We start from the raw sequence: 21,270 nt of genomic DNA, 5'->3' as shown, positions 1-21,270 counted from the left end.
GATCCATTGTATTTCTGTTTATTATACATTAGACTGTATATAGTAAATAGTAAATCATCTTATATATTGCGTCTTAATAATTAAGTATTAATTAAAAACTCAATTGGCTTTTGGATGTCCATCTTTTACCTGATGAGATCCTTCATGAGAAAATATGATGCTTATTCTGTAGCTAGTGTCTGCTTTAAAATAGAAAGGGCACAGTGCTTGCAGGAAAGATTACATTTTTCTGCAAGCTGGTTCGTGTAATTGTTGCAATGCATGTATGATTACTAAACATTCCTGCCCAACATTAACTTGCACAAACATGATGTACTGTTTTCTACGTAACTAACTTGTAAATTAGTCACATTAGGAATATAATGTGCATTGATACATTGCAACTAATAACACATGAAGCAACGTTTTAAACTGGGACAAGACATTTAGTGTTTAATAACTCAAAAACAAGTAAACATGTGAAGTTTGACTACATTTCAAAAGCCTTTTTTCTTTTTACATTTTTCTGAGCTCTGCCATCTGTATACGTCATCTCACACGATGAATAACTGCTTTCATCTTGGCTTGGAGCAGGCATTCCTTTTTTTCTATTAATTTGTTTAATTTCTCAAAATAAATCAATCCTTGTGACAAATTCATAAAAAAGAGCAACAGCTGTGCATCACTACAAATAATGAAAGATACAATCTGTTTGGCAATGCCCAGATAATGATGTAATTACTTTTGGAAGCTGCTGATGACTTGATTCATAGCAACTAAGTTCATTGAAGGCATACCTGTGGATGTATTTTAAGGCAACGCCACAAACACACAGCTTCCTTGTGCTACATCATGGGAAAAGCAAAAATATCAGGAAGAGCATTTTGGATCTACACACGCCTACACACGTCTGGAGCATCCCGTACATTTCCAGACACCTGATGGTGCCACCAGCCATCACACTGTTCAAGAAAGGAGATGAGTCCTGTTTCCTATGAACAGATTTTAGTGCAAAACATGTATCATCCCAGGAGGTGTCCTGTGGTTTGAGGAGTTTGAGTGTTTGGGTATGATGACCATTGTTAAATTTGTGTTACATTTGGAAAACAAATTAGGGAAGATATAAAACACCATCCCAACAGTGAAGTAAAGGGATGGCGGTATGATGTTGTAGCGACTTTTACAACAGGAGAGACTTGTGCACTTGATAAAATATATGACATCGTTAGGGAAGAATAGGACATAGAAATATGAATATATGGACATCTAACAAAAATCAGGCAGGAAGTTAAAGTGTGCATGCTAGTGAGTCTTTCAAACAGACATAGACACACTACCTAGTTACAAAGTGGCTTAAAGACAACATAGTAAATGTTTTGGGGTGGCTATTGCAAAGCCCACAAACATCCCTCAGAGGAATGGGCAAAAATCCCAGCAAACTATCATGAGAAGACTTTGGAAGGATGCCCAAAATATTTGACCAAAGTCATGGTTTTAGGGCTACCTAACATTAAGTAAGTGTATGTAGACCTCTGAATATGAAGAAAGTGAAGCTAATAAATAAATAATAATGTTGTTCTCCTTTCACTGCCGACGGTTTGTAAATCTCTACACTACCAAGTCTGTCCGAGACAAAAAATATGTCCAGGGAGAAACGGGGAACACCGGAACGGGGAAGCAGTTCAAAAAAAGGCCCCTTTATTTTGCAAAAATGCAGCTCGGAGCACCTTGTTCCAAGTAAATATTTATCTAAAAATAAACGAGACACAAGGAAATCATTCTTTGACACTGCCCTCACCTCCTCCTGATGTTTAGACAAAAACAAACAGCACTGGAGCCAATGCAGAGAGAGAACCCAGACAGGCATACAGAGGGCCACTATATATTAAACTGCCTGTGGGATATTTAGTTCCCTCCGCAGAAGCCCGCGTCGTGCCTCGGAGTCCCGTTCTCCAGGTTCACCTGCACTCAGACATGGCTCATCTGCTCCTGCCTGTATTCCTCGTTCTCAGTCTCTCCTTGCTCTGCTGCAGCCGTCCGTCTCGCACCAGGAAGGCCGTTGCGCCCCGGCAGTCTGGAGGTAGACGCGTTGCATGTCACACAGCTTTTTGTTAACAACGTGCTCTGTATCTGATGTGTTTCGCCGGCGTCGGTTTTCCAATGTGCAGCTGCAGAGGACGAGGATGTGAAATCCCAGATTGAGAAGTTGTGGCAGGAGGTGAACTTACTGAAAGAGATGCAAGCGTTGCAGACAGGTAATGCTCTCACAAAACGCGTCGATGACAGATGAGATGGCTGACGATCAATAGCTGCATCCGGAGCTATATGTATGTGTATAAAATCATTACTTGAATTTACGTCTCAGGACAGATATTTTGCATAATAATATATAAGGGGTCTGGTGTGCCACCAGTAGGGGGCAGCAGAACGTGTTTAATTGATGGAACTATAAAGTCAACATTCAACTTCATATTGGATATGATAAACATAATTTGGTACAAGCTAATTTGGATTTTTTTTTTTAGGATAGACTTCTCAAAAGCCTCCATTTTGTTAAATGTCTCCTTTTCACATTGAAATGTGTTACACTCCCTAAATAACTGACTTGTTTGTTTAATTTAGTGTGTCTCCGGGGCATAAAAACTCACAGGAAGTGCTATCTTCTAAACGAGGAGCCCAAACATTACCATGAGGCAAACGAAGACTGCATCGCTCAGGGAGGAACTCTTGCAACCCCGCGAGACACGATGGAGAACAACGAGGTGAGGGATTACGCAAAGAGAAGTGCCCCGGGAACCAGGGACTTCTGGATCGGCGTGGCAGACATAGTGAAGGAAGGCCAGTATGTCGATGTCAACAGCCTGCCAGTCAGCTTTTTCAACTGGGACCGTTCCAAGAAGCAGCCGACGGGGACAAAAAGGGAGAGCTGTGTTGCTCTTTCTGTGGCTGCTCAGGGAAAGTGGTATGATGAGGTGTGCCGCAGCCTGAAGAAGTACATCTGTGAATATATCATTCCCTAAAGGAGACAGGGGGCTTGCTGGTAATTTAATCACAGCGTTTGTGGTTTTAAATAACCAGAACACTTGATGATAAATATGAAATTGTTGCTGCTAAGCTTTAACAAAATGCAGCTGCTCATCATCAGATAAGTGAGTGAAATGGGATTTTCTGCTGATAAAAGATGTTTGGTACCTTTGTGTTTAGGAACAAAAGAGTAGGATAAGAACTGAATAGCATGAGAAATTATATATTCTGCAGAATGTAAACAAAATAAACATATTAACTTATTTTTTTTGTCTTTTATTTTTTGGAGGAAGATTTTTTTTTATATTGAATTCATGTGTGCAAATTTAATTTGAGCATATTTTGTTAAAGATGTTGGTAAAACGGGTTTTTCTTTTTTCAGTTCTACCTGTTGATTCATCAGTGTGCTTCCCATACACTCAATAGTTTTATTACATTTATTAACCGAACTCTCCATCTTTCCCCTTTTGTTACCGCATCTGCACCCCCCTCCAGGAAGTTGTTAAAAGAAGATGATTCCTCTCTTTCATCCATCCATCCATCCATCCATCCATCCATCCATCCATCCATCCATCCATTTTCCAACCCGCTTAATCCCTCATGGGGTTCCTCACTTTCAATGTTCAGATTAGTTTTGCTCAATAATCATCTCATACTCAGCATTTAAACATAAGCAATTATGAAGAAAATAAAAAATATATTCATGTTTATCTGTCGATTGTAAAATCTGAAATCAGTCTGAATGCAGAAGAAAGTTACATTTTCATATATATTTGTATTTCTATGGCTGCCAGCCATTGAGCAGCACGGAATGTAAATATAATCTTCAGGACGTGTTATGATTCTCATTTGTGCTGGTTCGGTAGATTAACCTCCTGGCTCTACCGGTAGCCTAACCTTATTGTTTCTATTTCTTCTTTTAAAAGTAAGTCTCTGTTTTGGTGCAGCCAGTCCTCCACTATATGTACTCAGCTTGTGTCTGTTTGCCTAGCCTAAATAGTTAAATAGGCACGCAACAAAAACTAGATCCAACATAACAGTCTCAAGAGTCCACATGACCTTTCTCTGGAATGTGCGCAGAGAAACAGATCACTAAAAATAAACTCAAATAAAGGGAGAAAGAACATGCACACACAGATAATTGTACTGTTAGCAAACCTCCACCCTTGTTGCCCTGGGGCAACAGTGTGAAATATGCAACTGTATTTGCTTGGATTTACTACTGCTGTAAAATGTAAAAAAAAAAAAAAAAAGTGTCAGTTGTAAGAAAATATCCATTATTTTCATTATTATTGTTGTCATTAATACGACTCGTGGTAACAATAATAATAATTTATGCAAAACATGTGCTTTATGCATGATCATATTAGCTTTCTGTTAACATTGGCTAAATGGACATAGATAACAAGTTGCATAACAAAAGGTTTAGCAAAACATATCTATTCAAATAATAAAAATTCCCTTCATGGAACATTGGAATGATTGTGTAAATCTCAATTTGGCAAGCCAAATCCCTATGTAAAAATTCTAAACACATTACCACTGTAGGGTTGTAAGCTTAAATTTCAGCTAGCCAGATGTTTTCCTATTCACAAACAAAATTATTTAAGATATATTAAACACCTTTATTCCCAGAATAAAGGACATTGTTTCCCCTCCCCCACTCATGTGTATTCAGCTTTCAGCTTCAGATATGCACAAGTAAGTGCATACTGTATCTAAAATGAACAATAATTCCTGCTTAAAGAAGCTCACATTTCAACACATCCATTCTTACTAGGTTTAACTTTAATTAGTTGTCTTCTTTTTTTAATCTGAAAATCAAAATCTGTGTCAGATACCTCTAAAATATTTTGTATATTCAAAACAAGAAAATGCATTTGGGGATACCCAACATTAATATTACAAAAGTTCACTGCTTGCGCAATTAACAATGGGCAATAATTACATTTTAATATATCATAACATTGTATTTTATTTGATAGAATGGAGTAAGTCAAAATGAGAGATATTAAGTACACTAGATGACTCAGATACAAGTTTCCCCTTGTACAAATTCTATTGTAAATGTCATATTTATATATGATGTTTATTCTGAGAAGAATTTAGGGAATCTAGTTTAGAACCAAATATAAAAAAAAAAAAAAAAAAAATTAATTTCCTCCAGCCAGAATGGCCTACTGTAGCGTTTGAGACATTTGTTGTTGATGATGGCCTCGCATGATATCTGAAATTCTCTTTTTCTGGAAGCTTTCTGGTCATTAAATGTGAAACAAAATGCAAACCCTTTTAACATCTTGATTCTTCTGTGGTTTTATTAATAAAATCTTAGCTGCGGAGGCCTGTTTCTTTACTACAGGATCGCTATTCTAACGGTATTTAATTCTAATTTCTCTGATATTTTTTTTTACATGGAACAGTATGATATTTAATTCAACTCTGGTTTGATTATATGCTACAACAGCCAGCCATATCGCGCTTGACAGAATAAACGAATGGAAACTTTAATCGTTCACGTTAGCCTGTCATATTTGCTTTACTAAAAATACTTAAAAAAGAAAAACAATAATACAAAAAAAAAAAGAAAAAAAAAAGGGAAAAAACTGACACATTGGTACGCATTTGCCGACGTCATCTTGTCCGCATACATCACGCACGCCTGTCTGGATGGAATGTGACGCCAAAGTCTCGCGGAGTAACAACACCGGCCATTTTTCACCATTTATAGCAGGACACTGTGCTTGAATAGTGTAACCGAGAGTGTTGCGATCACTTTAATAAGCCTACAACTTTTGGCCAAGTTTTAGTCGGGTGTCCAAGCATTCAAACCTACTGCAAACCGGACACAAACCATGTCCGTGTCTACCGCCGCAAAGTTTCTTCGATGACATCCCTGTCCGGATAGATGATTGTCTAAACTGTCGTACAAATGGAAATGGTGCCTAGCGAGGAGAACCAGTTCGTACCCAAAGAGGTGAGGGTTACTACAGGACTCTGACCTGATCGCGGAGTCAGCCCCTGGGCGAAATCTGTCCGTTTTGCAGTTCATGCTCATAAATAATGTACCAACTTTGACGCCACTTTGTTAGTTTGGGATCTTGGTGTGTCGGGTGGCGGCTAACTCTCGACTAGCAGTTAGCTTGACATGACTTGAACGGCCTAGATCATGACACTGCTAGCTGCTAGCTGCTAACAGCGGCTAATGTCGCCTCAGCTGAAACCCAGAGAATTTGAAAACCTTCGGCAAAACTAGTATCTCGTTGTCTGACCTGGACATTCTGGTTGATAAAAGCCAGAAGTTTTTAACCTTGTAAAATGTTGTAGCTGACAGTACGCTACCCGTTCAAACAGACGGAGTTTCAAATTTGTCAACATTACTCGGCTAACTTGCATAACATTAGCAGGTGGCTAAAGTCGTTAGCATTCATATGTGGCTTATGGGAACAACAGTAATTTGTCTTTTCTTTTTGGCTAAGAAAATCCGAAATGCTGTTCGAAATGTCTTGAAAGAGGGTTTTAAACAAATCCCACCATAAATGCTCGTAACGCTCTTTCATTTCCGTGCTCACTTTCATTTCAGCTTATTGACGTTTCTCCCTTGTTTTTAGCAGTCGTCTCATTTGGTCTCCAATTCTTTATGGTGGGACATTCAAAATCCAACGCGATTTATTTTCGATGATAAATGTTTTTGTTTTGTTTTTTTTGTGTAAAACGCTTTTTTGTTGTCATAGTTCAACGACGTAGGGAGCGAACTTATTGCGGCTGAGATCCTGCGTTTTCTGGAACATTTTGTTTGCCTTGGTAGCTAGCTGTGAGGGTTTCCGCAGTCCTGGAAAAACTCTTGCATTTACTAACTGGATTTAAAGTTTTAGTTCTCAGAAATATTTAAATACGCCCAGATTTTCCATGCTGGGTCTTAAATTCCATTTAGGTACGGAGTAAATTCCCATATTTATTGCTTCTTGTAACTTCGTATCGCCGTACGCTTATCTTTTCTCGTAAAACTTCACCTTCTTAAGTTATAAGGCGAATTAGTAACAGTTGAGTTTAGTAAGTTATTAGTTAAGGTAGTGAGTCAATGTAAGTTCTTTTGTAGGAATCCTGTAGTTTAGAAATATAAATCCTAAATTTAAATTATAGATGGTATAGAAAAAATAATAAATACCAGATACAATATCTGAATAAACATTACATATTTTTAAAGTGTATAAACAATCGCAAAAGGCAAGTTACTCCAGCTTAGTTTATTATTAAAAACTTCTGTATTTTCTTCATTTCTTTGTTGGATTACATGGTTCTCATTAGGAGTTAATTTCCTTGATTAATATATGCTATATAAAACTTCTTGTTTTGATATCATTCTAATTTTATATTTAGTCAATGGGGTTGTAAAAATGTTTGATTAATGAATCCTGGGATTGTCTACCAGGATTATCCCAAAGCCCTTTTGATTAAACAAAAACACAACAAACAAAAAAACAAACATTCATTTAGATAACCTGACCAATTTAAACAACTGCTCATCATAATAAAGCTCCATTCTTACATGGTCCTGTCAATATGCTGAAACCGTTTGGTTTCTGTCAAATCACCTCCTATAATTTCTTAGAGGTGCCATGGCATCACTGTATAAACCATTTCATGTAGTTGATATTGCTGCATATGTAAATTCTCAAAAGAATTTAATTTACCAATTAACTTCAGCTTGCTGTGTTGTCAGGCCAGCTGTCCCACTTCAGACAACCATACTGTCCGTAGTATCTACAACCATATTTGGAAAACCGGACAAACGCTTACGACTCTCAGCTGAGGGAAGGGGGAAGGCAGTTTGTTGATGGTGTGCTTTGATTGGAGAATATATATTATGTGGAAAGACAACCTAGGTAGAAAGATAACCTGTTTCTGATCTGACCATTTTTGAGCAAAGCAACAGCGCTGACCACCCCTGAGCACGTCTATCAGTGTTGTAGTCAAGTCACTATGCCTCGAGTCCGAGTCCAGGTTCGAGTCTCCAGTGTTCAAGTCCGAGTCAAGTCCAAGTCATTAAAAAAAATCCGAGTCGAGTCCGAGTCCAAGTTCGAGTCATCAGTGCTCAAGTCCAAGTCAAGTCACGAGTCTCTAAATTTAGCTAATGACTCGGACTCGAGTTCGAGTCTCGGACTCGAGTACTACAACACTGACGTCCATTCACACGGCCTCATCAGTGCACAACAGATCATATTATACCCCCAAAACCTCAGAAAAATAAAAATTTGTCATAATGGCCCCTTTAAGATTTTGTTGCAGACAAGCCTGATAGTTCTCTTGTTCTGATTAAGATTCACTTCCTTTTTCCAATAGAAAAATTTAGTTTCATTTTCATCAAACTTTTAAGTGGTTTCCAGTCATGACTAGAGAAGATCTTTTTTTTTTCTTCCTAAAAACTATTTTTTTGTCTTGACGGTGACGGTTCTGAGCCCTGTTTTCATATTTGTATCTTGTAGTAATGATTCTTAACTCCAGTTTTAGCAAAAATAAGCAAAGTTTTGCTTGTTTAATGACAAGGAGTAACTTGGTCCCTCTGAAACCAAGTGGCACCTTTTCCATAAAGACGTGGTTTTTGGACATGGGTGGTTAAGGACTAAGAGGCTGTTAATAGTATCGGTTAGGGCTAGATAACTGGTTGCAAGCTGAAGCACAATGTTAGCTGCAGTGGAGGCTTAGTAGATGTTTGCTTAGTTAAACCTGATGGAGGTCCCCCTCCACCCCAGGCATTACATAATGCTGACATATTTTGCAAATTGATAGTAAAAATGGTACATATTTGCCAAACCTTTTTTGTTTGCTCAGCTAGAGCTAGTCTTTTTTGTTACTGTTTAATTTAACAAAATGGAAATAAACCTAAATGTATGTATGTATGTATTTATGTATGTATGTAAACTTAAGTAAAAAAAAAATCTCCTGATTTGTTTTGAAAAGATTAGTGAAACCAATAATCAAATTCTAATAGCATTATTTTTTTTATTCTGTAACTTGCTATTGTGTCATAAACCTCATGATCATAATTGTTTTGTTAGTCCTGTGGATGCTGTTTGCAGTATGTGTTCATAGATAGCGGTATCACAATGAATCATGTTTCATTTATTAGGAAATTCTTAGATCAGTAAATGTTGCCTGTGTTTGGTGCTGGCTGGGGTTTCATGTCTGCACCTTGTGATTATATCCATGGTAAAAATAACTTTTAATCTGATAATACACCCCCGTGTGCCGTCAGAAGCAGCTGCTTTACAGGACCGGTCGGTCACATTTCACCAAGATCACAAACTCCACAAAGGGTGAAGATTTGAAAAACTGGAAAGATTTAAATGTATACCTATAATTATGTCTTTTATATATCAAGCACTTTATCCATTTGCTAATGTAAGCCTAGAAATCAGCATCATCTAACCTCAGTTTGTTTTGAGCATCATTAGAAAGGTCTGTTTCCAATTCATGTTACTGTAATGCAAATGTCTTCCATTGTTTTTAATCTCAACTGTGTCCACTTGTTATTAGGGCTTGTTTCGGAGTTGCAGACAGAGTGTTATTGATGAAATAAAGAGGATTTCCCAGGTGCGTGAGACGGCATGGTGTTGAATAGATGCATGCAGCAGCGACTTTAAAAGGTCAAACCGAAGGAATGAGTCAAACATCAGGAATGAGCTGGTTTCAGTCAGTACTAATTTATCACTTATTAGAAACAGAAATTGACGAGTAAGGGAAAAGTGTGTGTGTTTTTAAAAATTAAAATAAAATTAGATTTAAAGCTGGATCATCTTTGCAGTTTACAGTATCAAAGTATTATTCTGGGTAGTTAGGGCTGCATGATATTAGGAAAAGTTGCCATTTGCGATATTATTAGTAATTGTTGTGATACCGATATGGCTTGTGATAAATACAGAAAAAACCCTAAATGTTAGTAAATGTCTTTCTGCTTTACGATCATTCAAACCTAGACCCCAGATAAGGATTATTTTGTCCAGCTACTAAAAAACAAATACATTCATCAATTCCATTGCTAGCACAAGGTTTTAAAAGTATTTAGCCACGTTATATGCTTATTAAAAAAAAGAGACCAAAAACCATTTGATCATGATAAAATAACAGTATGTACACCAAGCCTCCATCCTGATAATGTTTTGATGGTCCTTTTTGCGGATAAAAATAGCCCCAGCACCTGGCGCTATGACCAGATATAAACAGATGTGGCGCCATCTACTGGCAGTATCGCAGAACTATCATAATGCCGGTTTGCTTAATCAATAAATCCAAATTAAATAAAGCTGGACCAAGTCTGACCCTCTGCAATGCCTTGCAGTATAGCGGCAGTTCGGCGTGATCGAAGATCAACAGTTATTAGTTAAATACACCAATTTACAGCAACTTTAAGAGCCTCATATCAGAACATTTACTCACGTCAGTCAACTCTGTGGTCACATCTGAGCCTCGGCCGGTTTAGCGTTTGCTTCAGTGAACACAAATGTTCATACTGTATTCCCAGAGACATTCCAGTCTTTTCCCTCTAGGAATCTTAATATTTTTTTGCATTTGTTTGCATTTTTTTTTTTTTTTTGCTGGATATCAGACCTTTCTGCATTGTTTCGCTGGGAGATGCTAATAGCCATTAGCCGCTTCCTTGTTTTATTCCCTGCTGCACAGTAGGGAAAAATACTTCCTCTGTTAATAAATATAAACACAAAAGGCTTTATTTACTAAGAAATTGAGCAAAAACAAAGCGAAAAATGCTAAAATAATAACCATTACACCAGTAGGACATGATAATCTTTCATAAAAACTTTATATGCAACCAGTGAACAACTACATATAAATAAGTCAAAAGTGAAATAACGTGGCTACGCACCTTTAATGAAAAGGTTACCTCTGTCCGACTTGTGATGTTTTGGCAATTTAACAACTTAGGTGTAGCTTCATATCAACTTCACCACTTCTAAACCTTCTTTTCATGTTTAAACAACAAACGTCACCAAACATATTAGGGGCACTTAAATAACTAGTTAACACTTATTGCGCTCCAGACGGTAAATACTCTATTGCAGGGGTCTGCAACATGTGGCTCTGGAGCCGCAAGTGGCTCTTTGGACCTTCCACAGTGGCTCTTGATAACTTTGGCTACAAATTATGCTTTTATTATGGTATTTAAATATAATAATGATAAATAATGCAGGTTTTAGCAGGTTTTTCTTTGAATAATTGCTTTTAATTTTCACAACAGAATGATGCTAAAAGTGCCAGTAACATTTAATGTTAAAGCAATATTTTTTTCATTATGCGGGATACTATGATTCTTTTCTCATATCGTTATCCACAAATATCCACATCCTGTCAATCCTCTTTTTTTTTTAAACCTCAAAATAGACATAAAAGGGCGTTTCTTTAACAATGACAACATATTTTCTACAGTAGATCTTTATCACAAATTATAACTTGTCTTTTTTCAAAAGGCCAGGCAACATTTGCGGCTCTGAACGAGTTTAATTCAAGTGGACTGTAGGCAAAATGGCTCTTTATACTGTAAAGGTTGCTAGCCCCTGCTCTATTGGGTCACACGCGTCACTGTGAATGTACATAAGACATTCTCTGCCTTATTTCTTTTTTTATTTTGTTTTTCTTTTTCTTACCTACTCCTTTTGATCCATGGTATAACGAGGACACACTATATATATATATATATATATATATATATATATATATATATATATATATATATATCTATATATATATTATATATTATATATATATCTAATATATATATATATATATATATATATATATATATATATATACAAATTACAGCCTATTGCCATTTCTTTGCATGTTAGCGGAGAGATTTTGTCCTTGCGTTCAGACTTTAAATCACCTAGGCACGCCAATGCACTGAACACGACTAAGTATTAAAACGACATGAGATGTTCTGATAACAGCATGACTGGTTGGCTCTTGAAATACCTGTTCTACGTGGAAAAAACAAATTGCGCCACGTGTCTTACTGCAGAATCAAGCATGAGTCAGTGATTGTGTTTACCCGGAAGTATGGCTTATAATACGAAGCGTGTCGTCCTGGCAGGAATTTCTTCTCGCCTTTTGAACGCTTCCTAACAGTTGCGATGCAGTTTTGACAAATTAACCTCTCTGGTTGAGAGGTTAATTTGTTCTACACAATGCCTGACAGGGCTTATAACAATGAAAACACACCTACTACCTGGTGTTCTCTTGGATTTTCAGATACATAATGCAGCTGAAGAGCCAAGAGTGCTGTGCATAGTTCAGGACACCACCAGCGCAAAGACGGTCAACGAGAGGCTGACCCTCAACCTGCCTGCTTCCACTACCCTCTCCAGACTTTACGAGGACGTTGCCCACAAAGCCGGATATGTGAATGGCACTTTTGACCTCGCCTGGGGAAATACTTCTAACATGGTGAGACAAATTGCTCATATGGGCAGATACTTTTCATGATACTGGTGTTTGTAGTTGCTTTTACACATACATGTGCAAAGCCCTTTCCTGGGTGGAGTTTTTTTTTTTTTTTTTTTTTACCAAACAAGTTCCCTAAACTGGTGCTAGTGCTTGCCCAGCACTAATTCTTCATCCGTCGAGAACGGGACTGTTGCTCCGTTTCTGTCAACACGTCTACATGACAAGGTTTTAATTACAATCTGTGCACATGACACTAGTCAGAAAGTTAAGAATGGTGTAATTTTCCCACCACGCCACTAGGGGGCGGTATATTTTTTTAAACGTAACGATATGTACAAACCCAGCTCAAAGAAGCGCCACTACCAAGTCATACTGCGCGTGTCCTAGGGCTTCTTCAAGCAGGCGGATTTAGTTTTTCCTGTCTACGTCACATTGGAGACTGGGACGATTTCAAACAGTTTTCAAATCTTGCCGCTTTCAGAGAAAAATTGGGGGCCTTGGTGTGTGCACGAACAGCAGAAACACAACAAAACGCAAACAAGGGTTAAAATAAAATTTTTCTGTCAGTTCAAACTCTTAGCTCGGCTAGAGGAAAGAACAGCATTCATCCTGACCTCACGGAGACCAGCAATTAATGTGAGCTCCGTGTTTAAATTCAAGAGTTTGGCTAATTCGGATCTGTCTGATCTAAATACCAAAATAAACAGCAAATATAGAACTTCAGTAACAATGATTAGTTGTCTGATTAGCGGTGGAATTAGGTGTTTATTTTATTTAATTAGGTGTTTCCTCATTGGAAGGTGTAGCTTATAGCTGTGGTTACAACATTTTTTTCCCCCTGATTAATCCATAAATGTTATTTCCAACTCAGCTCCTAAACATTATAGTCAGGCAGCATTGATAGAAGCGGCTGAAGCGCAGCGTTGATCCCTGTTTGAATCCCAGAGATCAGCTGCTCACGATGGTGAAGGATGCAGAAACAACGCGCGCTGCTTTAAACGGTGTGAATCGGTGACAGCAGAGCTACGATGGTCCGTAGTGTCGGTTCTTGTGTTGGCAGAAGAACCGACACTACGGACCCATTGCAGCGTGGCGTCACACGTATGAGCTCCACCTCTCGCCCTCCCTGTGGCTGACAAGATGCCCACTGCTGTATTAAAGCAGGTCATGAAACTCATAGAAAATTTGACATTTAAATATGAAAAGTCAGAGCAGGATAAGTTATTGTGCCTATAAAAGCACAGTAAGGTTCCTTTAAACAAATCATGTTTTATTGGTTTGTTTTTCGTTGCAACGCATTTTTTTTTTACTCTGACAAAAAGCTTTTCGGTGTAGAAACATCAGCAAATGGAAAACAGCAGAAGCCTGCTCAGCTCTGCTCAACTCTTATTTGGCCGGTTCTTGATCTTTTCTGGTGTCCCGAATCGTTAGTACCAGAATCTAGAACTGGTTTTAGCTTATTTAGCTTTAGCTGCGTGAAGCTATGGCTTCACAGATCACTGGGTCAGGGAACGCGTAAAGCTCCGTTTGTCATCAAATGCATCAGCAGTGAAAAAAAAACTACACTAGTGAAAACACCCTGCCGTTCAGCGTGGCGCTGCCCTGCGGCTGACGACAAATCCACTTGTCCTAGCAAGTTACATCCAGGCTCGCTAGTTCCCCTTTCTCTGACTGTTTTCACAAACAGACGAGTACTCCTCAATAAATGACAGCTCTTAAAGCTGCACTGCAAAAACAGAAATGTTCTTAAAGTTAGTGTATTTGTCCATGATTTGAGCAGGTAAATAGGATTATCTGCCAATGCAGTGTTTCACGCTACCACCTCGCCAACATTCCAAAAAATATATATAATAACTCGATATGCTTGCATGTTTATTTGACGTTAACACACGTTTTTTTGTTGTTGCTTTCTCGCGTGCATATAGTGAATGGCAGGGAAAAAACAGGCAAAAATACATGGATACTTTGAAGCGAGAAGCAGGTCGACTTCACCGTCGGCCTCTGCGTCGAGCCATCGATGCAGATGACATTCTTGTGCAGCAGTTTATAGATGGACGTGTGAAACGGCTTATTTGTCTCTCTGTAATAAACCCGCAGTCATCTCAGTCAAAACAGTCACCTCATGAGCAGCGGTGTTCAAGGTACACACGGCAAAAACGGATCTAAATATAAGTAAAATGTTCTCGAAGTTAGTGTACTTTTCCCTGATTTGAGCAGACAAATAAGATTAGCTGCCAATGGAATAAGTATTTTGATCCCTAAAATAAGATAATTAGACATCCTGCAATTGAAATAAGATGATGGAGATAAATTGTTCCTATTTTAAGTGCAAAAATCTTATTCCATTGGCAAATAATCTTATTTACCTGCTCAAATCAAGGACAAATACACTGATTTTTTTTAAGAACATTTTACTTATTTCTAGTTCCGTTTTTGCAGTGCAGGGATAAAACTTACTTTCTTGTAGAAAAATTAGCCACATTTTCAATGCACATCATGAAATCATTTTGAAGAGGTTTGCCAAAACTGGCATTTTTATTATTATTTTTTGGCTTTATCTCTGAAACGAAGTAGGGATTAGAGCAGATGAAGCATGTTATTGGCTTTTTTCTGGCTTTATGCTCCTAATTGTCTGATCTTTAACGGTGTCGGGCTTAATGATAGAGAGTCTCCCCTGTTTGTGCCTCCTGGCGTGTAAAACTTCGCTCCTGACACATGATCTGGACCACCGAGAGTTCAAGCGATGGACCGCTGAATAAAGAACCTCCTCAAAACTCCTAATAGATGTTTTTTGGAGTTTTTTACTTTTGTGCCATTAAATTACAAGATTGAGTTTGCTTTAGTGGTTGCTGTCTGCTACAAAGATGAATCTACACCTGTCCTCTGTAAGATGAGCAGTGGAAGTACTTATTAACCACTTTGAACAATAAAATAAAGCTCGGTCGATGAACCGTATCGGTGAGGAGTTCCTCGTTTCTGTACATTATACAGCCTTTTCTTAAATGAGCCCGAGCTAATCCTGTTGCTGACCTAGGCCAAAGCCCGAGCGCTGTCCCTGTTGTTATCTCACTGAGTAGGTCAGTGGATTAAGGCGCCGCTCCCACCGTTGCACTTGCTTGCTCGTTCCCTCGGCTCTCCTCCTGAAAGGCGCCTTGTTTAGCGCTCCTCGCATGCTCGCTCCGAGCTGCTTCCGTCGCGCGCATCGAGACGGGACGTTTGTAGGAAATGAATTTAACGGAAGTCTGAACGCCGTCGTGAGTTTCATGTTTATTAAGCTCGTAGAGGGGCCGCTCTGTGATTGGTTGATCTTAGGGGTTTTTTTTTGTTTCTCTTTCCTTTCCCTCAAGGCGCCGCTGGAACACAACAGCGAGATGTCCCTCTCCGACTCTCGTTTCGAGCCTGGCGGCAAGAAGAACTTTCTCCAGCTCACAGATAAAGATGGGGAGCAACCACAGGTGGCATCGGTGAGTGATTTTAAAATGGGACTTGTTTGGTATGCATTTTTTTAAAGACGGTATTCTTGCGTGTCGGCTTGAGTTCGATTTTCTTTTTTAAATTTAAGGCGTATTTGTGTCTTTAGGATGAGTCAGGAGCAGCAGATAGCAGCGGGATGGACGACAGCTCTCAGGAGCGGTTTATCGGGCCGCTGCAAAGAGACGGCAGCGCCGGTGGCAGCGGTGACTACAGCAGCCCATCGTACTCCTACTCATCCATCCTCAGCAAATCTGAGACGGGTACGCGTCGTTTGTCCTGGGAATGTTTGCCCCCGTCGTCCTTTTTAAAACTAAACGTTCCCTTCGTGATTTGTCACTCATCTTTTCGTCTCCTTGTCCCCCTGCAGGTTATGTCGGCTTGGTTAACCAGGCAATGACCTGCTATTTGAACAGTCTCCTCCAAACTCTGTATATGACTCCGGAGTTCAGAAATGCACTCTACAAGTAAGGAGCTGTGTGGTCTGATCGTTTTTTTGTAAAGCCAGCTAAGTGTAAAGTTTTAAACCCCTTCATAACTGTGCAACTTCAGCTGGGAGTTTGAGGAGTCGGAGGAGGATCCCGTCACAAGCATTCCCTATCAGCTGCAAAGGCTCTTTGTTCTGCTGCAAACCAGCAAGAAACGGGCGATTGAGACGACTGACGTGACCCGCAGCTTCGGCTGGGATAGCAGCGAGGGTGAGCCTTTTTTTGTTCTCTGCTCTCTGACTCTTAGTCTGCAAGCGAAAGATCATGTGGTTCTGCATCTCCAGACTTAAATATTCATCCTTTTTTTTAATTTTTTTTATGGATTTGTTTTTCAGCCTGGCAGCAGCATGACGTCCAGGAACTGTGCAGGGTCATGTTTGATGCCCTGGAGCAGAAGTGGAAGCAGACAGAACAGGTTGGCGAGGGTTTTTTTTTTTTTCCCTCAACATTTTAGTAATAAAACATAAACCCAGCAGCTCCAGACTTCACATTCAAAATTAAACTGTGAACAAATTGCAGCCGACAATCAAACCCTGGGTTTGGCCTTTTATGTATAATGTGGACATAATGTTATCCCACCAGCAAGTAGACTAATGTAGGGATGTACAGGCTTGTATTTTTAGGTAACCAAAGTAACAAACTCAAATGCTGGTGAAGATTCTCAGTCATCCAGGTCATGGTCATTCCAAAAAAAGGTAAAAAACAAAGCAACTGGACTTGTTTTCCGTAGTTGAAGACGTTTCGCTTCCTCTCCCGGAAGCTTTCTCAATTCAAAAAGTCTGGGGTAATGATGAGTAACAAGCTTTATACCATTCCAAACAAAGGCCTGTAATGGCTTAGATAACATGCAAATTCAACCGAAATCTGCAAGTTTTCTAAGTAATTTCTCATACTCACGCACTACTCCCAGGGTGTCTTTCCCAAATTGGCGAGCAATATGCTTGAATTTGCATGTTATCTAAGCCATTACAGGCCTTTGTTTGGTATGGTATAAAGCTTGTTACTCATCATTACTCCAGACTTTTTGAATTGAGAAAGCTTCCGGGAGAGGAAGCGAAACGTCTTCAACTACGGAAAACAAGTCCAGTTGCTTTGTTTTTTACCTTTTTTTTTGGAATAACAAACTCAAACTAAATCAAACTTTTTATTTAGTTTAAATAAAAGAACATAGACTGATTATAGAACTGAGAAGTAGGATTGCATGTTTATTTCTTTGATTATGTTGATTTTTTTATAGAGATTTTCATGATTTTTCAGCCTTGTTGGTGTCTTGGTGTTTGTAGAAGAAAATATGATTTTTCCTTTTTTTGCGTGATGCCTCATCGCAACACATTTGTGATGAGATTGTCATATAACAACCATGAGGGGCAACGAGATAAAAAATATTTTCCAAAACAAACAGGTTTAAGATATCATATAACCCAAAACATAAAAGTATCACTTATACATTTTCTTGTTAGTAGTATTTGCCATTTCTAACATTTATTGTTGTTTTGATTTCAATATTTAGACTAAAGCAAACGTATAGACCAAAAATCATTCATATTTAGAAGTAATTTTTAGGGCTTATGTGTCACGCTGGTCATTCTAAAGCCCCCCTTTGAAAAATGAATGAAGTGGGACAAAAATATAACTTTTATTGTTCACTCTTAATTCATTGAAGCCGTTGTTCTGAAGATTACCCAGAGTTCCTTGCTGCTCACACTACTAACTAGACCTAACAGCAGACGGTGCTGACTAAATAACTGACCCATACCTCCTTGTTATAACTTTGTTACTCTGTAGAGTGTGGGACAGAAACAGGAATGGTAATTTGTACAATAATCTCTGGAAATCTATTAATACATTGATACATATTTGTTTTCTAGAAATGATAGAACTGTAATATTCAGTTTGTTATAATATTTTAGCCACTGTAAGAGTAACTTAAGTTTCTTTTTTTTTTGTTTATCAAAAGCAATTAGATGACAGTAAAAAAGACATGGCAAGACGTTTGGTTAAATGTCAGGATATCATGAAACCTTTTTCTTTTTTTTTTGTTTGTTTTACCGAAGATCACCATAGTGGGAGAATCTCACACGCGGCTCAAACTTGGACCCGGTGTTTCGTGTTTTTAGTTAATATGCTTTATGTATTGTTCAATCCATCATCCTGTTACCTCACACATCACTGTGGCCCTTTCTTTGGCACGAGAATGCAGCATGGAGAGTGTTAGGGGGAAAATAATGCCTCCGTCTATCCTCAGGCTGATCTGATCAACCAGCTGTACCAGGGAAAGCTGAAGGATTATGTCCGTTGTCTAGAATGTGGATATGAGAGCTGGAGAATCGACACCTACCTGGACATCCCCCTCGTGATCAGACCCTTTGGAGCCAGTCAGGCCTATGGAAGTGTGGTGGGTTCTTCTTGACAGTAATACGCTGCTTCTCTACTTGTTGCTCATTCTGATACCAGTCATGACTTTTTCAACGTTTAAACTTTAATCTCAATGGGGTCGACGTGATTATTGCGCTGCTGCAGGAGGAGGCTTTGCAGGCGTTCATCCAGCCAGAGACCTTGGACGGCCCCAACCAGTACTTCTGCGAGCGCTGCAAAAAGAAATGCGACGCCCGAAAGGTGAGCGCGGGCGAAAATGAGAAGCAGCGACACGAACGCAGGGTTCCGCAGCCGGGCTCACCTGACGCTTTTCTAAACGCTCCTTTGTTCAGGGTCTGAGGTTCCTGCACTTTCCCTACCTGCTGACGCTGCAGCTCAAAAGGTTTGATTTTGACTACACCACTATGCATCGCATCAAGCTTAACGACCGCATGTCTTTCCCCGAGGAGCTCGACATGAGCCCGTTCATCGACGTGGAAGATGAGGTGAGAGCCGCCATCACTCTCTATGATTTAGATTAGATTAACGGTCCCTCAGCATCGCCGACATTATGTTGATGAACCAAAATGTCATTACTTTCATACCGTGTGAGATGATTAACGTGATGTAACGGTAATTCAAAGATGCCGTGCGCGTCTCTTCGTGTAACCCAGTTTTTCTACGTTTATTTTACACAAGGAGTTAGAAATGTAGTTTTGTGAAACGTCTTATGCCCAATGTGAGTCACACTGAAAAACATGAACTTTCACGTTGCTCGCAGGGGGAAGAAAAGGAAAATGGTTAGTCAAATTCTTCTTTAGTTTAGCTCCTACAACCTTTTCCAGGAGCAAGAAGGCAAACTTAAAGGTTGTTTAGGGCAGCATTTAAGCAAGTTTTCTTAATGTTAGTCTATGCTTTTTTACTTTCAGAGTTAATCAATAGAAACTCGGGGCTGTAAAGCGTCCCTTCTATTGTTTCCCTATTAGGCAGTTTGTGATGAAATTTGTAATGAAACCTAATCTGTAGCAGTTCCCGATGTGGTAAAGTAAGAGGTCATGATTTTACGACGCCTCTCTTGCAACAAAAGGCCGAAGAGTTTTCCCAAACAGACTTTAATCGGCCTGCTTACTTTTGCCAGCATAATTAGCATTTATAACATTGGCATACTTAAAACACGAAGCACACGGGCTCTCAGACCTATTTCCATAATAAACGTTTTTTATTTTAATTAAAGAATATTTAAGGGCACCAGCTCTTGGGTAAAGTCCACTTGTCGGCATTACTACTGACGCAATCATTGTTAAAGCTGCCGAGATCAGTAGATGGATGCGAGTGCGATTTTTTTTTTTTTTTTTTTTTTTTTTTGGGCACACCTGCCAATTGTTAACCGTGCACATCTTAATGGAGTTACATAACGTGTGGCCACTTCATAGCTTAATTATCACCTAATCTTTAACCTATATGCTGCGTTAGGGGAATATGTGTAGTTGGGATTTGCATTAAGAAAATTTAGCTGTGATTGTCCAGGTGAATTATACCGTCAATATAACTGGCTGTGAAGTAGCGTTTTTAACGCACCGTTGTTTTTTTAATTGTACATTGATTTTGGAGAGAGTAACACCTGCTATACCAATACTATACTGTTATGGCAGTATTTAATACATTTCTTCCCCCTTTTATATTAGTTAATTTATGAAGCTGCAGGAAACGGAAGAAAATAAAACCGATGCGTCTGAGCAGGGGCATGGAACAAGGCTCTATTGAATAAAGCTAACCAGCCACAATCGGCTCTACTAACCATGCTCCATCCAGAACACGGTGAGGCTAGAGGTGGTGATGATCACAGATAAGTGCACCTGGCTCCGTTTGTGGCGGGCGGACCTCTTCTAGAGCCCCCCCGTGTTCTTGTTGGACCACGGCTGGTAGAGCTGATTGTGACCGCTTAAGAGCGATAGTGATTTATATCCTGTCACAGGTGTCCATTAAAGCCTGGCACTATGATTTGCGTGTGCCAACCTTTAGACCATGGATAGCAATGCAGCCTTGATGTTTCCTTTTAAGCCTTGAACTCCCTTTACGTGGGCGGCGTCTTATCTGGCCGAACACACCGCTGCGAGCTCTTGATTTCGTCCCTCCAGGCCAGCAGATCAGCACATAAATAATGATTTAAAAACTGTCTCACCTTTTCTTTTTAACCTCCATTATCCTTTTAAATTGGTGCCCTTTTTAGAAGTCGCCTCAGACGGAGAGCTGCACTGATAGCGGAGCAGAGAACGAAGGCAGTTGCCACAGTGACCAAATGAGCAACGATTTTTCCACTGATGACTGTGTGGATGAGGGCATCTGCTTGGACAGCACCAGCAGCACAGACAGGGCACTGAAGCCAAAGGTAACCACCTCTCTCACCATTCAATGGGTCTGTTGTTGTTTGTCGACTTGGCTTGTAACAGTTTTATCTATAAAAGCCTCTGGATAGGGAAACATCAACAGAAGTACC

General features: G+C 39.3%; 2 protein-coding genes across 3 annotated transcripts in view; both read left to right on the top strand.

Moving 5' to 3' along the window:
- Positions 1-1,053: 1,053 nt before the first annotated feature.
- On the top strand, positions 1,054-3,267 carry clec3a (C-type lectin domain family 3, member A). The gene is made up of 3 exons (XM_021321765.2): positions 1,054-2,059; positions 2,148-2,234; positions 2,602-3,267. The coding sequence occupies exons 1-3, from the start codon at positions 1,954-1,956 to the stop codon at positions 2,997-2,999; spliced, it is 591 nt and encodes a 196-aa protein (XP_021177440.1). The 5' UTR covers positions 1,054-1,953; the 3' UTR covers positions 3,000-3,267.
- A 2,419-nt stretch (positions 3,268-5,686) lies between these two features.
- The window catches only part of usp47 (ubiquitin specific peptidase 47), a 36,272-nt gene continuing 20,688 nt past the window's right edge, over positions 5,687-21,270 (top strand). Inside the window, exons 1-12 of one of the 2 annotated variants that reach the window (XM_021321738.2) lie at positions 5,687-5,977; positions 9,538-9,594; positions 12,265-12,459; positions 15,807-15,923; positions 16,040-16,193; positions 16,301-16,397; positions 16,483-16,628; positions 16,754-16,833; positions 18,664-18,813; positions 18,939-19,034; positions 19,127-19,279; positions 21,004-21,162. In XM_021321738.2, coding sequence (XP_021177413.2) covers positions 5,933-5,977; positions 9,538-9,594; positions 12,265-12,459; positions 15,807-15,923; positions 16,040-16,193; positions 16,301-16,397; positions 16,483-16,628; positions 16,754-16,833; positions 18,664-18,813; positions 18,939-19,034; positions 19,127-19,279; positions 21,004-21,162 — 1,449 coding nt within the window. In that variant the 5' untranslated portion in view covers positions 5,687-5,932. The remainder of the gene's footprint in view (positions 5,978-9,537; positions 9,595-12,264; positions 12,460-15,806; positions 15,924-16,039; positions 16,194-16,300; positions 16,398-16,482; positions 16,629-16,753; positions 16,834-18,663; positions 18,814-18,938; positions 19,035-19,126; positions 19,280-21,003; positions 21,163-21,270) is intronic. The other variant, XM_012873004.3, reaches the window with a different exon arrangement.

Source organism: Fundulus heteroclitus, unplaced genomic scaffold (genome assembly GCF_011125445.2).
Source record: "Fundulus heteroclitus isolate FHET01 unplaced genomic scaffold, MU-UCD_Fhet_4.1 scaffold_38, whole genome shotgun sequence".
NCBI classification, from domain to species: domain Eukaryota; kingdom Metazoa; phylum Chordata; class Actinopteri; order Cyprinodontiformes; family Fundulidae; genus Fundulus; species Fundulus heteroclitus.
This window is presented reverse-complemented; position numbering and strand designations above follow the sequence as displayed.